Below are 12,301 nucleotides of genomic sequence, written 5' to 3' on the forward strand. Positions count from 1 at the left end.
ATCACTTCCAGATTTATGAGGATATTAGTACCCTGTGGCTACTGTGACAAATGAGCACAAACTGGGTGCCTTAGGACAACAGAAAAGTGTTTTCCCACGGTTCTGAAGGCTAGAAGTTTAAAATCTGTATCAGTGGGCTGAAGTCAGGTGTGGGCAGGGCTGAACTCCCTTCATAGGTTCGAAGGGAGAGTCCCTTCCTTTCTTGGGCCAGCTGATGTTGCCTGCCAGTACTCACTCCTTGGTCCCTGGCCCCATCATTCCAGTTTTTGAGACCAGAACTTCAAATCTCCCTCTACTCTGTCTTCACATGGTCTTCTCTTGTGTGTGTGTGTGTGTGTGTGTGTGTAGTCTCCTTCTACTTCTCTCTTAGCTGGATGCATGTGACTGCATTTAGAGCTCACCTGGACAGTCCATGTCTAGATCTTTAACTTTAAAGATCTGATCTTTAATGTGATCTTTAATCACATCCGCAAGGACTTTGCCATATAAGGTAACATTCACCTGTTCCAGGGTACTACGTGAATTTGTTTGGAGAGACCATTTTTCAGCCTATTACAGCGATAAAACAAATAGAATACTTGGCTTCTAGGATTGTAAAACTGGAATCATCTAACATTAATTCAAGATGGGCTAAATGATGAAATAGCCATAGAGTCAGGTATAGTGTCACCACGACAAGTGAAGTGGATATATACTGACATGGAACCATGTTCACTGTAAGGTAGAAAAAATCAAGTTGCGGGACTTCATAGGGGTGGTGTGTGAGTTTAGAAAGATACACGTCACACCTGAGTGGCTTCCCCTAGGGAGTAGGAATGGTGGTTTTTTTGTTGTTTTTTTTTTTACCTGTTTGTACTTTGGAATTTTAAAATCAAATGTATGTTAGGGGCACCTGGGTGGATCAGTTGGTTAGGCATCTGACTGTTGGTTCTGGCTTAGGTCGTGATCTCGGGTCATGAGCTCGAGCCCCAGGTTGGGCTCAGTACTCAGCGAGGAGGCTGTTTGGGATGCTCTGTCTCTCTGCCCCTCCCCCCGTTTACACGTATGCACTCTGTCCCTGTCCCTAAAATAAATAAATAAAATCTTTTAAAAATTTTTAACAAAAATAGAGAACTTGTAAAACAAGTATTTTAAAACAAATTCATGTGTTTTATAATAGATCCATGTGTTTTTTAATAACCCCAGAAGAAAATTGACTTGAGTTTAATTTTTCTGGATGAATTATGTTGCAGAAGTAATACAGGATTATTGCAATTTAACCTTTTTTGATTTGTTGCCCAGATAGCAGACCCTACATTAGCTGAGATGGGAAAAAACTTGAAAGAGGCCATGAAGATGCTAGAGGACAGTCAGAGGTGAGCCTGGAACAGAAGTGACCCTATTAAACGTGTTCAGCCTGTTGTGAAGCTGGTGGCACTGGTTTCCTGCTGGTAAAAACACCTCTTGGTTTCACAATGTCACACTTAGCTTAGCTTCATCTGACTTTAAAGACGGTGTTTGTTTTGCATAGAAGGTACTTTGTAATTAAAAGATTTTGAAATTGTGGGGCAGGACTTACTAATTTTCAGTTCTGCCTATTAAGAATTTCATTTACTTAACAGATTGATTTGAATTCTATAAATGCTCCTTGCTCTATGTTTAGGTCATGTAGAGCATCAGCTAACCAAAAAATGAGTTAAAGTGTTACTCATTTCATGTTCCTCTCCTGAAATTCAAACTGTACCCCAAACTGGGGCTAGGGCAACAGGAATAGGGCAAGAGATGTGGAAAATGTATTTCAAATCCTATGTCAGGTACTAAGAGGTTAAAGGCAACATCATCACATGTTTATATGTTCAAATCTTAGAAATTTGATAAGATAGAACAATCATTTTTTTTCCTTTAAATTAGAAGAACAGAAGAAGAAAATGGAAAGAAATCATCAGGAGATATTCCGGGGCCACTCCAAGGCAGGTAGGTGACAATGAAGATACATATTTTAGTTGGGTATGTGTTTTCTTTAAATCGAGATTTCCAGACTATAGTTGATGGATAATTTTAGTTGTGATAAGCACAGAGCAAATTGAGAGTCCTATATGGTACCGTGTCGTATCAGAAAACCAGAATGCCGTTGGCTAGTTGTGATAATACTGAATCTGCCTGCTTCTCACCCTTTCCCATTCAGCATTTAATTTCCCATTCAGAATTTAAGAACTTCAGGACTCAAAAGTGATGCACAAACTTAAAATTCTGTAACTCAACTGTCATACTTAGTTCATCCTTGAAACCTGTCCTCTATTCAGTAGACTGGGCTTTGTGGTAAGAGATACGTTAATTTGATAAGACATATCATTTTTATAATACAGTAAAATGAAAATGTCAGCTTCAATCTTTTGTGATTTATATATATATTTTTTGGCAACTAAGCCAATCTGTCCAGTGTGTGGGGTTGAAGCTAGTAGGCAAAGATCAGAAAAATAAGTAGCTGTGTACCTAAGATACTCACCGGATATTAAGACTCAGCCTGGAATTAAAGTCCCAGCCCAGCTTCCCTCAAGCTTTTTTTTTTATAACCAGGAAACTGCACATAGGTAAACAGTACAACTCCCTTCAATTGTCCTTTGACCTGTATGTGAATATATACAAGGTTGCAAAAGAGAAGCATAGAGGAAGGACCACTTGTGTCAACTAGTATCCTGTCTAACACACCAGATACTAGCATTTTAAGATAGGCTTCCTGCCTATAGCCTGACCGTGCTGATCTGAAGCCCTTGGATGTGAAGTGAGTTCTACAGCTGAGAATACAAATCAAGTCCTGCCACCCCCCTCTTCGCACACCTCTGGAAGGGAATGCAAGGGTTCTGCTGATCTCCCAGAAATTTCCCTGCAAGAGGTAGTAGCAGGAACTTCTCGAATTCTCAGAATGGGAGGGCATTAAAGCCACAGAGCGGGAGCAGTCACACTTAATAATGCTGACACCCACATGGGAGATCGTGTTTGCCAGGCACGGGATAAACGTGCTCCATGCACTGATGGTGTCCTCAGAGTTCTGTAGTGGGGCTGAGGGAGTTTCAGCAGCTTGCTCAAGGTCACGTGCCTAGCCCCCACTCTCTCCACAGTGTCCGAGGGCCAGAGCCCCTCTCACATGAAGGTCAGCACCTTGGGGAGAAGGGGTATTAATTAGGGCATTGTTTTGTCTGTGCTGCTTTTTCAAAAGAGAACCTTTTTGTGAGTCCTATTCTCATTAGTGGAGTGGTACTATTTTTACATTAGTTACTACAAGTCACCTTGTCATTGCTTACTGCCGTAGCCATTCAGATTCTCCTCATAAGTTTTCAACCCCTCACGTAATAAGCGTTTAATAACATATCTTGGAGAGAAGTAAAACTGTTTGTCGAAGTAGATCTCCAGTTTCCCTGCTTGGGGAAGTCGGGGTAAGAAGAGATGCTTGCATTACATGTTTAAGTCTGTTAGAACAACCAGGCAAGACTCCTCCATGGAGGGAAACTAGCTATACCAGTAGCCTCGGAGTAGTCTTAGTCCCACTGTGACCTTCCAGCATCTTAAAAAGACTGTGTTGGTTCTTTAACATGCTTATTAAATGTTCTCCTTGGACTCAAATGAACAGGTAGAGAAATAATGCTGACATAATACTGGTGAAATTTCAGAGATCGATCTCCTGTTTGGGTGGAAGATTTAATAATGACATGGTTATATTGCGAATTCGGTTCATTTGAGGTTTGTGTTTCAAAGATGTCTAGTGTATCTCAAGCACATTCTGATGCTCAATTTAAAAAGAGCAACTCGCCAGAGCTGGTTCAAGTGAGGGAGGTAGAGTGGGGAGGGATGTGTGCTCTTTCCACGCCCCCGTCAGCTCTCTTCTCGTTCTGCAGTGGACAAGACATGGTGAGCCTCCTCCAGTTAGTTCAGAACCTGATGCACGGAGATGAAGACGAGGAACCCCAGAGTGCCCGGTAATGTGGGACGGTTGGCGGCTTCCGTTTGAAGGTCTATGTGTTCTTGATTTTGATAGTGATTGCATTCTTTTTTTTTTTTCCCCCTGTAAACAGTGATTGCATTCTTACAAGTTGCCAAAACAGAGCTATGTTTCATTCAGAGTTACGTGTGATATTAACACAGTGGTCATTTCTTCCCTTTCGGAGAGACATTTAATATATTTTAGGGAACATACTTCACAAAAGGAAGGCGCTCACTCAGACTCAATCCTGTAGTTTCTCTGGCATCAAGTCGTAGAGAGGGGCTGGCACAGAGACCAGAGAACACTGCTGAGGGCTTTCTGCCGCGGCTGGCTTCTGCTTCATGCTTCCACTGCGGACCGCTGAGAACTGCCGCAGCTGAATCTGTTGGTGGCAGGCCCCGCTGTCTGTGAATCATCCATTTATTTTTATTCATCTAACTTAGCTATTTATTTAGTTTCATAGTTAGTTGTTTTAAATTTAATTTGGGGGGAGATAAGTAATGGCATTCTCCTTTTTCAAATTTCAAACAGTAAAAAAGGCAGTTTTCGGTCAGTGATACGATGGCATGTGTTACCTGAACCCAAAATTGATGTGAATTCCAAAATTACAGAGGCCTTGGATGAAAAGGGGAATTTCCTTCATACTTTTCCCCTCCCCCTCCACGCTTGTTCTCGTGTGTTCTCCAGAGATATGTGTACATAAGCAAGTCCCCGTTCCCTCCACTCTGTAAATACTGTATGTTGTTCTGCACGTTGCTGTTTTCATTTATGTCCTGGCGTTCGTTATTTATTGGTATACAAAGACCTTTTACCTGTAAGAGCTGGTTAGTTTTCCTTTTGATGAATGAACCATATTTTATTTAACTGGTCTCCTGTTCATGTTTACTGTCGCAAGCATTGCGGCTGCCAGTAACTGTACGTGCGTCATTTATCATACAAACGAGGGCTTCTGGGGATCGAAGTCCTAAAGTGGTATTTCTAGGCCAGGTAGTTTGTATATTTGTAATTTTGATAGATACTGCCAAATTTCCTGTGGAATTATGCCAGTTTGTAGGCCCACCAGCAGTGCATGAGAATGTCTCTCTGCCCACACCTTGCCTATGAGGCTCTTAGCAGACCTAGGGACGGTTGCCAGTCCGCAAGGTGAGCAGTGATATGTCGGCGTAATTTTAGTTCACATTTTCCTTATGAGTCAGGTTTGGTTTCTTTTTATGTATTTTTTAAGGCCCATTTATATTTCCTTTTTTATGAAATACATCCTTTGCTCAGTATCCTGTCCAATTTTTTTGTCTTATTCTTACCGATTTATACTTTTTATAAGGGAAATTAGTCCTTCCATTTTAATTATGCATAAAATGCTACGTGGTTCTCCTTGAATTGGCTGTATTGTTATAAACAGCCCACAGACAGTGTGTATGTGGGGAAATTGATCTTCATCTAATGATTCTTTGAGAAAATTTTCTGCCCAGTGTATCTCAGTATTATGCTCTGTAGTTCTTACGGCTGACATGTAATTAAAAAAAAAATGGGGACAGAAAATTATTCACAGTTTGTATATTTAGCAGATACTCGATAAAAAGGATATAAATCTCCTAGGATTTGAATTTTTTAAATCTTTTTGTTCCCCAGATTATCAGTACTTTATATACATGAATTTCCTAAATTTATCTGAATATTTGACTTCTAGGCCATTAAGTGGATTTCAAGTCTGACAGATTTCTGTGAAAACCCTGTGTCTCTATGTTTTGTTTTATTCATATTTTAAATAAATAAATTTTTTAAATTTAAAATAATAAAAATTTTAAATAAATACTCTTTTAATATGATTCATTTTGATTAATAGAATCCAGAATATTGGAGAACAAGGTCATATAGCTTTGCTGGGGCATAGTCTGGGAGCTTATATTTCGACCCTGGACAAAGAGAAGCTTAGAAAACTTACGACCAGGATACTTTCAGACACTACATTATGGCTATGCAGAATTTTCAGGTAAGGACACACATGAATTAGGTACAGACTTTTTTTTGGAGCTGTGCTACTTAAGTTCATGTCTGTTTTTTCCCTTTCCTCTTGAAGGGTTTCTTAATCTCTGAATGTCTCAGTTTTATTAAATGGGGATAACATTAATATTTATGTCATGGTATTGTTACGAGGATTAAATGAGCGAAGGAATGAGCATATGTCAAGAGCCAAGAACATATGCACATATAGTTTGGATAATGTCAGAGTTGTTATTTTTAGGATTCCTGCTTGGCATATGTTGATAGAAGATAGAGTAGGAAAAATGCTTCAAGTATTTTTAATCAAAATACTAGCTTGGGCTTTAGTAGAAGGGAAATGCTGCCATAAGGAATTTGAGTCTGTGTTATGAGATGGAAATTTGCTTTATGCTCTGATACTGTTGGCATTATTAAGGAATTATAGCAGGTGAGGAGTCAGTAGAAGACACAGTGGTATTTTTGTGTTTATGCTGTTACTTATAAAAAAAAGAGATGTTTGCCTAACCCTGTAAGATTTAACGTGAGAGACACACTTTCAGATGTTGGGAAAGAGCTTGGCCTGATGAGAATATAAACGGTATTGGTAACTGTATTGCAAAGAAGAAATTTTCTTCTAGTAATAGTCTACCACCTGTAATTGAAATTCTCTCTCCTTCTCTAGAAAGCAGACTGAGAAGAGTAATTGGCCCCAGGCAGATAATAGCAAAAGCAAAAGTTGGGTTGCCTAGCATTTTTGACAATTTTATTTACTTTGGATGTTTTAGGGCTAAAACTGCTAAGAAGTTTGAGTGTGTTATTTATGCTGGCCTTCTTGTAGAATAAGCCAAAACCATGATTTCAGCCTTTTTACATCATAGTCGCTGCTCTGTGTGGAGTTGAGTACAGATGAAGAATCCTTGCCTCTGTTCTGAGGCATAAACAAAGATTTATGTATTTGAAAGAGTAAGCGAGCAGAGGGAGGGACAGAGGGAGAAGGTGACAAGCAGACTCCTTGCTTGAGCAGGGAGCTCCTCTCAGGGCTCAGTCTCAGGACCTTGAGATCACGACCTGAGCCAAAATCAAGAGTTGGAGGCTCAACTGACTGAGCCGTCCAGGCGCTCTTCCTCTGTTCCTTGTAGCCTCCAGCTGTAAGGTATGGTCAGCCATCTATGATGCAGGTGACCCCTACCTCCCTCTGACCATTCTAAGTGACAGTTTCTAGGTTAAAAAGGAATTATTTCCAGGATTATAAGACTAGGATTGTAAAATGTGAGTTACCCAACGATAAGACCATATTGATATATGGCTGTCTCTTAACAGGTATGAAAATGGCTGCGCCTATTTCCACGAAGAAGAAAGAGAAGGACTTGCAAAGATCTGCAGGCTTGCTATTCATTCTCGTTATGAAGACTTCGTAGTGGATGGTTTCAATGTGTTATATAATAAAAAGCCTGTCATATATCTTAGCGCTGCTGCTAGGCCTGGCCTGGGCCAGTACCTTTGTAATCAGGTAAGGTGGTATACGGTGGGTATTTTATTTTATTTTATTTTATTTTTTTTAAAGATTTTATTTATTTATCAGAGAGAGGGGGGGGGAGAGAGCGAGCACAGGCAGACAGAATGGCAGGCAGAGGCAGAGGGAGAAAAGCAGGCTCCCTGCTGAGCAAGGAGTCTGATGTGGGACTCGATCCCACCATGCTGGGATCATGACCTGAGCTGAAGGCAGCTGCTTAACCAACTGAGCCACCCAGGCGTCCCAACGGTGGGTATTTTAAAGCGCAGAGCCCGACATGGGCTGAGATCATGACCCAAGCCGAAACCAAGAGTCAGATACTTAACCAGCTGAGCCACCAGGCGCCCCTTATGTCCTCTTCTGAGTGTATACAGAAAGAGCAGATTTATAATATCCTTACAGAAACCTGGAACACATTACTTCCTAACTACTACAGGCCAGGTTCTTATGGGCCCACAGTTGTCTTGGGTCAGCAAGACGGTTGGGACAATTCGGACAGTGACTCCAGTTGGAATTGGGACATTCCCAATGCTTAGGAACAGCAATCCATTTTCAAAAGCTGTATGGGGGCACCGGTATACCGTCACAAGACCATGCAACTCTTAGTCTTGGGGTCATGAGTTCAAGCCCCACACTGGGTATAGAGCTTACTTGAAAAAAAAAATGTATAAAGGTATTTTGTTAAGTCAGGAAGATGGCAGAATAGTATATATACAGTGGTCATATTCATGTTTTTTAAAGTGTTTATGTGTGGGGTGCCTGGCTGGCTCAGTCAGTGGAACATGTGACTCTTGATCTCGGGGTCATGAGTGTAGGCCCCACATTGGGTTGGGCACAGAGCTTGCTTTAAAGAAAGAAAGTGTACATGTGCATGTTTTTCATATCAAAAAATATATTTTAAAAAAATTTTTTTAAAGATTTTATTTATTTATTTGACAGAGATCACAAGTAGGCAGAGAGGCAGGCAGAGAGAGAGGGAGGAAGTAGGCTCCCCGCTGAGCAGAGAGCCTGAGGCAGGGCTCGATCCCAGGACCCTGAGACCATGACCTGAGCCAAAGACAGAGGCTTTAACCCACTGAGCCACCCAGGTGCCCCTCAAAAAATATTTTTATAAATACTTAGAAAATATTTAGAAGGTTTTATCCTAATTTGTTAACAATAGTGGCTTGATGGCTTAGGGGTGGGAGGGGATATTCACTTTAAACTTCTATATTTTTGTGTGTGTGTTTGACTTGGGCTTCATTTACATAATTTAAAAGAAAATCCGCTAAGGGGGAGAAAGTGTGCTCATTAAATTTTTGGTCTCGAAATGGTTCTACCAAGTCTTAGTTACATAGGACAATATGCTGCCACTGTTTAAAAATTTCTTAAACTATAAACTCCTCAAGGATTGGGAAGCTAAAAATAAAGAATATAAAATTTATTTGACAATTACTATCTCCATTCATAGCACTGACTGCGTTTCTTTTAAGAAATGTACATCTGCTGATCCATATTTATTGCTGTTTTAGGAGTGGGTGGATCCGTAAATGAGATCCTGTTCTTTGGATGCCTTTTGCTGGTGTTATTTGTCACTAATGCTTGGAGGAAGGATCCTAAATTATCTCCCAAAATGCTTAGAGCTTGGTTGTTTCTTGGTTTGGATGTGTTTTTATTTTTTGGTATATTCTAGAATATAACAAAGATAGTTACCCATTTAGAACACAAGTTGATAGTTACTCATTTTGTTGACACAGGATATTACATTGTCTGTATCTTCTTACAAGAATCTCTGCGCCTGGGTAGCTCAGCTGGTTAAGCCTCTGCCTTCAGCTGAGGTCATGATCCCGGGGTCCTGGGATAGAGCCCCACATCGGGGTCCTGGCTCAGCCAGGAGCCTGCTTCTCTCTATCTCCCTCTCCCCCTCCCCTGCTTGTGCTCTCTCACAAGCATGCACTCTCTCAAATACATAAATAAAATCTTAAAAAAAAAAAAAAAAGAATTTCTGCTCCTGGAAATTCACTCTTTTTTTAAACTTGACTCTCTAGATGTACTTCAGCATCTGTTCATAATATTAAGAGTTTTTAAGGAGAGATACTGTTTAAAAAGGGTAATTTTGAGTTTCTTAGAGCCACATTCTTTAGGGGGCGTAAGTGAATGGTGGCAGAGCTCTTTCTTACGAAATGGTGTGTTTCTTCTTGTAGCTTGGGTTGCCCTTCCCCTGCTTGTGTCGTGTGCCATGTAACACCATGTTTGGATCCCAGCATCAGATGGTGAGTTCTCTTTTTGGTTTGTAAAATAATACAGAATTGTTTTTGAAACCTTGTCTTCCTTTCGACTGAATTCTGTTTGCTCGCCTCCAGATAATTATTGGCCTGTTCATTTATCACTTTTATCTTTCCACTGCATAGTACATGTTTCTGGGGTTGAATGTCCATGAAGGTTGGGTGATAGGTAGATCAGGAACACCTGCCTCTTAAGGAATCTTTTCATTACTATATCACGTGCTCTAAGTAGTAATCTGGGAGTCCAATTAAGCACCAGAATTTCTTCTAAAGCTCATCCTTTGAAAGGTTATCATTGTTGTCTGGATTTATAAATGGCAGATTTTGAAAATGAGGTTCTTTATTGTAATGTGGGGTTGGAGTTGGATTCTGCCTTTTTTCCTTAATTTTTAAAATTTTAAAATTTTAATTCAATTAATTAACATAGTGTATTATTAGTTTCAGTGGTGGAGGTCAGTGATTCATCAGTCTTACATAACACCCGGTGCACATGACATCACGTGGCCTCCTTAATGCCCATCACCCAGCTACCGCGTCCCCCACTCCACTTCCCCTTTAGCAGCCTTCAGTTTGTTTCCTGTGATTAAGAGTCTCTTGCGGTTCGTTTCCCTCTCTGATTTCATCTTTTCTTTTTTTCCTTCCCTCCCGCCCCCTATTCTGCTGATTTTTAGACGCCCAAGTGTTAAGCCTTTTCATACTGAAGCCAGAAACAAAAGGCATAGATTTTAGGGTTCCCTCTTTCTTTTTCCAAGATAGTTTGATCTTCTGGTTTGGATCCATCAATGAGTAATATTGGAAATAAATTTTTGGCTATTTGGGGGGATTGAGAGAATATATTCTCATAAGTATTTAAAATTAGGGAAATATTTGTCCTGTATATATGCAGTTTTTAACTTTGATCTCATTTAAGTGATTTTTGTACTTAGTCTTCAAGGTAAACGATTTGATTTTTGTCTCTATGATCAGTGAAAATAGAAAAATGGTCAAGAATAAGAGTTGAGCCTGGGTGGTTCAGTTGGTTAAGCATTTGACTTTTGATCTCAGCTTAGGTCTTGATCTCAGGGTCATAGTGTGGAGCCTACTTAAAAAAAAAAAAAAAGGATAAGAACTGATTTGCATGATTTATTTTGAGAGTCATCTGCTTCTTTTGAAAATTAGAATTTTTTATTGTATAGCTTTTTATGCAAGTTGCTTCATGTTTTTGTGGTTTGCCTTTTTATCTAGGATGTTGCCTTCCTGGAGAAACTGATTAAAGATGATATAGAACGAGGAAAACTGCCCCTGTTGCTTGTAGCAAATGCTGGTGGGTATTATGAACTCAATCTACCATTTCAGATATGAGAAAAAGACTAGGTACTTAGCCTTAAAAACAAAAAGTCTAAAGTAATGTTTGTGGGCCACATAGTTAAGATAGTTTGTATCAGCACCGTGGTGAGAATTACAGTACTACACTGGGCTCTTTTTATTCCCTTTAATTGTGGGTTTGTTTGGGGAGTCAGTTTATTGGATGTGTGTCTGTTCTCATTTAGGTTGTAAGTACTTCTCTCTTTCGTGTGCTTCCTTTCTAAATTGAATTTTATTATTTTATTTACTTATTTATTTGACACAGAGAGAGGGAGATCACAAGCAGGCAGAGAGGGGGGCAGAGAGAGAGGGGGGAAGCAGGCTCCCTGCTGAGCAGAGAGCCCGATGCGGGGCTTGATCCCAAGACCCTGAGATCAGGACCCAAGCCGAAGGCAGAGGCTTAACCCTCTGAGCCACCCAGGCGCCCCTCTAAATTGAATTTTAAAATGTCATCCTTAAATGTCCACCTTGAACATGGCAGTTCAACCACCCCTTTCTGTTCTGCTTCCCTCATCGTATTTAGCATTGTACTTGACGCTCTAGACAGTGCGTAAGGCAAGAAAAATAACGATGTGACACACGTACTAGAAAAAACCAGCTGTCTTTGCTTGCAGATGGCATGATTATATAGACAGAAAGTCGTAAGGAAACTACAGAAAAGCCATTGGCTTTTCTGCAAATTTTCTGCAAATTTCTGAAAATAAGCAAATTGATCAGTGTTGCAGGATTTCCGTATACCAGCAACAAACCATTGAAATTCAATTAAAAATGCCATTCATAATAGCATCAAAAAAATGAAAACTTAATGGATAAATATAATAAAATATATGCAAGATTTGTACACTGAAAACTATAAATGTTGCTGAGAGAAATTCAAGAATGATACAGCATATGCATCTGTGGAAAGACTCAATATTATGAAGTCTTAATTTGCCAAATTAATCTGTAGATTCTACAAAATTTCAGCAGGCTTCAATTTCTTCCAGAAGTTGATAAGCCAATTCTAAAATTTATGTGGAAATACAGAGGATTTGAGGATAGCCAAAATAATTTTGAAAAAGAACAAAATTCAAAGACTCAGGCTATATCTGGCCTTTAGACTTAGTATAAAGCCACAGATAATCAAGACAGTGTGGGATTAATTGAAGACAATAGAGTTTAGAAATAGACTCACATGTACAGGGTCACTTGACGTGTTACAAAGATGCCAAGGTATTTCAAAGAAAGAAAGGTAGGTCTTTT

General features: G+C 39.8%; 1 protein-coding gene and 1 non-coding gene across 5 annotated transcripts in view; both read left to right on the forward strand.

Moving 5' to 3' along the window:
• Nucleotides 1-12,301, forward strand: part of PDXDC1 (pyridoxal dependent decarboxylase domain containing 1) — a 50,154-nt gene that overhangs the window by 14,511 nt on the left and 23,342 nt on the right. For 2 of the 4 annotated variants that reach the window (XM_059155617.1, XM_059155619.1), the window contains exons 2-8: nucleotides 1,282-1,355; nucleotides 1,891-1,953; nucleotides 3,873-3,953; nucleotides 5,802-5,948; nucleotides 7,259-7,448; nucleotides 9,635-9,703; nucleotides 10,940-11,018. In XM_059155617.1, the coding sequence (XP_059011600.1) occupies nucleotides 1,282-1,355; nucleotides 1,891-1,953; nucleotides 3,873-3,953; nucleotides 5,802-5,948; nucleotides 7,259-7,448; nucleotides 9,635-9,703; nucleotides 10,940-11,018 (703 nt within the window). Of the gene's footprint in view, nucleotides 1-1,281; nucleotides 1,431-1,890; nucleotides 1,954-3,872; nucleotides 3,954-5,801; nucleotides 5,949-7,258; nucleotides 7,449-9,634; nucleotides 9,704-10,939; nucleotides 11,019-12,301 lie in introns of all 4 variants that reach the window. The other 2 variants (XM_059155618.1, XM_059155620.1) reach the window with 2 other exon arrangements.
• Nucleotides 4,507-4,576, forward strand: LOC131820227 (small nucleolar RNA SNORD45). The gene has a single exon (XR_009349541.1). It is a non-coding gene; the product is annotated as a small nucleolar RNA SNORD45 (small nucleolar RNA).

This window comes from Mustela lutreola, chromosome 17, assembly GCF_030435805.1.
Source record: "Mustela lutreola isolate mMusLut2 chromosome 17, mMusLut2.pri, whole genome shotgun sequence".
NCBI lineage: Eukaryota > Metazoa > Chordata > Mammalia > Carnivora > Mustelidae > Mustela > Mustela lutreola.